This window comes from Sinocyclocheilus rhinocerous, unplaced genomic scaffold (assembly GCF_001515625.1).
Source record: "Sinocyclocheilus rhinocerous isolate Xijiao unplaced genomic scaffold, SAMN03320098_v1.1 scaffold486, whole genome shotgun sequence".
Classification (NCBI taxonomy): Eukaryota; Metazoa; Chordata; class Actinopteri; order Cypriniformes; family Cyprinidae; genus Sinocyclocheilus; species Sinocyclocheilus rhinocerous.
Window position 1 is genome coordinate 268,615 of NW_015661373.1, and position 3,950 is coordinate 272,564.

The window sequence follows — 3,950 nt, forward strand, 5'->3', positions numbered from 1 at the left end:
CAATTTTTAACATAACTCCGCCTGGATTCGTCTGAAAGAAGAAAGTCATATACACCTAGGATGCACTGAGGGTGAGTAATTTATGGGCTAATTTTCATTTTTGGGTGAACTAACCCTTTAAGAATGTATTAATTTCCAATACTTTTAACTAAGAATACCCAAATCCAATAATAGCCTAACAAGGTATGGCATGCTACAACCTTAGTAGTCCTCGTTATCGGAATGACAGATAGATAAAGTCTAAGGTTATGTGATGGTCAGGAAACAGGGGTTCTCTCACCTCTTTCCACTTCAGCTGTCTGATGCTCATCTTCAGCGCCTCGAGAGACGTCTTTGCCTTGGATGTGTCCACCGTCACACCTCTCCTCTTTTTGACCGCTTTTCTCCCGTCCTCTTTGCCATGATGCTCACATTTCCCATCTGTATGTCTCAGACATGACTCAACGTGACCGTTTGCCGCCGTTTTACTCTTTAAAAGCCTTGCAGTTCCTTTAATGTGAAGGTTTGGCTCATTGCTCACACGGCTCTGTCCTTGTGAAGAGTCTGACTTCTGCGCTGTCGGATCCGCAAGCTGTTTACCGTTCACCTGTCTCTCGTGGCCGTCTGCTTTGCTCCTACTTTTACTCCTACTTTTACTCCGACTTCTCCCGTTAACGCTACTTCTGGACAGGTCTCTCCGTGCCGTAAATGAAACGTCAGCGGGGATTGAAGAGGCTGTGGCCGGGGACAGCTGCTCCTCGTCGGCCGCGGCCTCGTTCTCCACCTCCTTCATCTGCTGGAGCTCAATCTTCACTCTCTCATAGTGATCGCTCATAGTGTTAGTTAATGGTCGGATTGTTTGTTATGTTATCTAGGTTTGGTGAATATGTCAGGATAATATACTAGCATGAGGTGCTAACGTGGACCAGCTGCTGCTGTATAAACTAAGGCACAAAAACAGAAAATTAACGTTAGTCTATAAAAGCCAACTATAAAGCCCGATAAATTAGCGTGAAGACGCACCGACTCCATGATTACAGTCTGAACATTATATAATTCTTATTAACACTGACAGATAGCACATCACTACAGTGTGCTGAATGTTTTTGATGGCGATCTAACGGGACAGGAGTGGCTCTGGGCACAAGAGCTGTCCGGTGTCCTTTTAATGGGGAAAAAGAGGTTCTTAACCGCCTATAATAATACCACAAGCTGCATATGAACACATTTGTGTCTAATTCATCCCATTCTCTATAAAGCAGTTCTCAACTAACAGCACATATCGCGGCATAAATACGGGGAAGACGAGCGCAGGGCATGGCTGGGCGCATCTCCGCATTCCCTGTCAGTTCCGGTCAGTTAAATTGCCGGTGAAGTGCATCTACTGCTCTCGCGCTTTTAAACGGACGTCGTGTCTCCAAATGAAAACATTGCATGCGTTCCATTTACCGGCTGTTTGCTAAGACGTGGCAGAGTTAATGCAGCCGGACAGGTAAGGTATCTGCTGATGGCCAGCGGACAGTCCAGAAGTGAAGCTCCCGTGTGCTGTTGCTGCTGGTGTTTTGATCCTGTTGACAACGCAACGCAGCTGACGGAAGCCGCAGAGGCACACTGCAGCAACATATTGCACTGAACTCAAGCTATACGCGAAGCGAAAAATCAGTGACCAGAATAACTGTGACGGTGGACGTAGGGGCGCCGCTAGCAATTTTGGGCCCTATGAAAGAATATGAGGTTGGGCCCCCTACCGCACCAAACATATTTCCTAGAATATCATTACATGCTTAAACATTAAGATTTGTACTCATGGAAATTACTAAAGTAGTCAAACCTGTTCATTAGAAGGGGGTGTCCCAATACTTTGCAATATGGTGTACAAGCCAGCCTAGATATTCAAACTCTTTGTGTGCAATTTAATAATATTGACCTATTACTTTTGCTATTGCTTTTGACCATTAGGTATCAGTAACATAATTCATTCAGAACCTGTTTTATGGACATAGACTTTCTGTACCACACTATTCTGCTGATATGGAATGAAAGTCTCCTTTGAGATCTTTTTGACAGACATGTTTATTGTGTATTATTTTCAACCTGTTTATTGCTAAGTTTAGTGTGGCAAAATAGAAAGCGCAGCCGTAATTCGCGTGCTTTGTATCTGGTTGCCATGACAACATCAGGCGCTTCCTGCTGCTGCTCTATGTAATCAGAGTGGCTGTGTTCGAAATGCCATACTATCATACTACTCTTACTATTTCTGCAGTATCCAGTATGTATGCTGTGCATAGTATGCACATTTTCTGTATGCATGTAATATCCGGATGACCTACTATATTCGCCAGAATCTGCTAAATATAACTCAAGTACACTGAAACCAGTACAGAAGCTGTTCGGAATGGCATACTACCATACTATATTGCAGTATGCTGTGTGTATACTGTGAATAGTATGTGAATTTTCTGTATGCATGGAATGCCCGGATTACCTGCTACATTGGCTGAAATTTGATGTATGCATCTGAAGACGCTGCATGGGATACTGTTTCCCAGAACGCAACGCGCTCCATGTGACGTTTCATCTTCAAACGCGTGAGTGAACTGGAGGTGGGGAATAGTAATTATAAATGTAACACTTGTATTTGTACGTATATACATATACATGTAAACTACAAACTATCGCTGTGTATCTAAAAACAGTATCGTTAGTAGGACATAAATTGTACTTTAATCTCTACAGCACGTTTCCGATCATCAAATGTGTAACACTTATTTGTGCGTATATACATATACATGTAAACTACAAACTATTGCTGTGTATCTAAAAACAGTATCGTTAGTAGGACATAAATTGTACTTTGATCTCTACAGCACGTTTCCGATCATCAAATGACGTAACCTTTATCTTTATAGCGCTTTATACAGTACAGATTCTTTCAAAGATATTAAATAATAATAATATTGCAGCAATATAATATATAAATAAAATGTATAAATAAAAATATTTCAATTATGCAAACAGAATTCAATTCCACTGTCAAGCAGCTCTAAAAAGAAATGGAGTGTATTACTCTAAGGACAAATAGACCAAATTGTTGGCAGAGGCTATTTACATTAACTCCGCTCACCAATGCCTGGCTGTGATTAACAGCACTGCAAAAGACCCATGCATTTCCGAAGTATCAGTGGCGCAGCAAGTAAAACGTGAGCTGTTTGCTTTTGACGCAGTCGACCCGAGTTCGACCCTGGCTTTTGTCAAACTCATGCTTCTCCTTTTCCCATCACATACCAGATCAGAAAGAAATTTATTTTCAATAAAAATTAAGTAAATATTTGAAAAGTGGAAATAAAACGCCTCAATAATACAGTGTTGTGTATGTTTTAGGTAGGTTTTTGTCCCAATAAAGTGCCATTCATCTAATACAATTTATATATATATGATAATTTACACTCAAATCATTATTTGCACTTAGTGTAACTAGAATATATCGCTTTTTAATATATCGCCACTTAGTGTAACTACCAAAAATATCAATAAAGACAGCTCAGTGTTGATTTAGTTCTGTCCAATATGTAAAGTTAATCAATTATGACATGAGTTCAATTAGGCAATATAGCATTGTTTAGTATGAAGCCTTATTAACAAGCCTTTGTAAAAAGAACAGTTAGCTCGTTTGTTTCTAAGGTAACAACCTTGACAGCTGTGCTGAATTAATGTTCAGTGTTTGTCATGTGACAGCACTTAAGCATACTACTCTGAAACATTTATTGCTTATTGTATACTGTTTCACACACTATTCTTTAAAAAATAGTAGGCAGTATGCACTGTGTACTGGGCAGTAAGCAGTAAGCAAGTATGCCATTTCGAACACAGCCCATGTCTAATCTTATAACAGTATTAAAGTCGGCATGAAACGGAAGTTGCGATTGTCTTTTTCTTCTTCTTCATTGAAGTTTTACGGCGGTTGGCCTCCC

General features: G+C 40.4%; 1 protein-coding gene across 3 annotated transcripts in view; it reads right to left on the minus strand.

Moving 5' to 3' along the window:
* LOC107726305 (tubulin polyglutamylase TTLL11) overlaps positions 1 to 1,555 on the minus strand; it is a 19,204-nt gene extending 17,649 nt beyond the window's left edge. The window contains exons 1-2 of one of the 3 annotated variants that reach the window (XM_016535847.1): positions 1,429 to 1,555; positions 281 to 923 (exon numbers count right to left, since the gene is read on the minus strand). In XM_016535847.1, the coding sequence (XP_016391333.1) occupies positions 281 to 814 (534 nt within the window). In that variant the 5' untranslated portion in view covers positions 815 to 923; positions 1,429 to 1,555. Of the gene's footprint in view, positions 1 to 280 lie in introns of all 3 variants that reach the window. The other 2 variants (XM_016535846.1, XM_016535845.1) reach the window with 2 other exon arrangements.
* Positions 1,556 to 3,950: the final 2,395 nt, after the last annotated feature.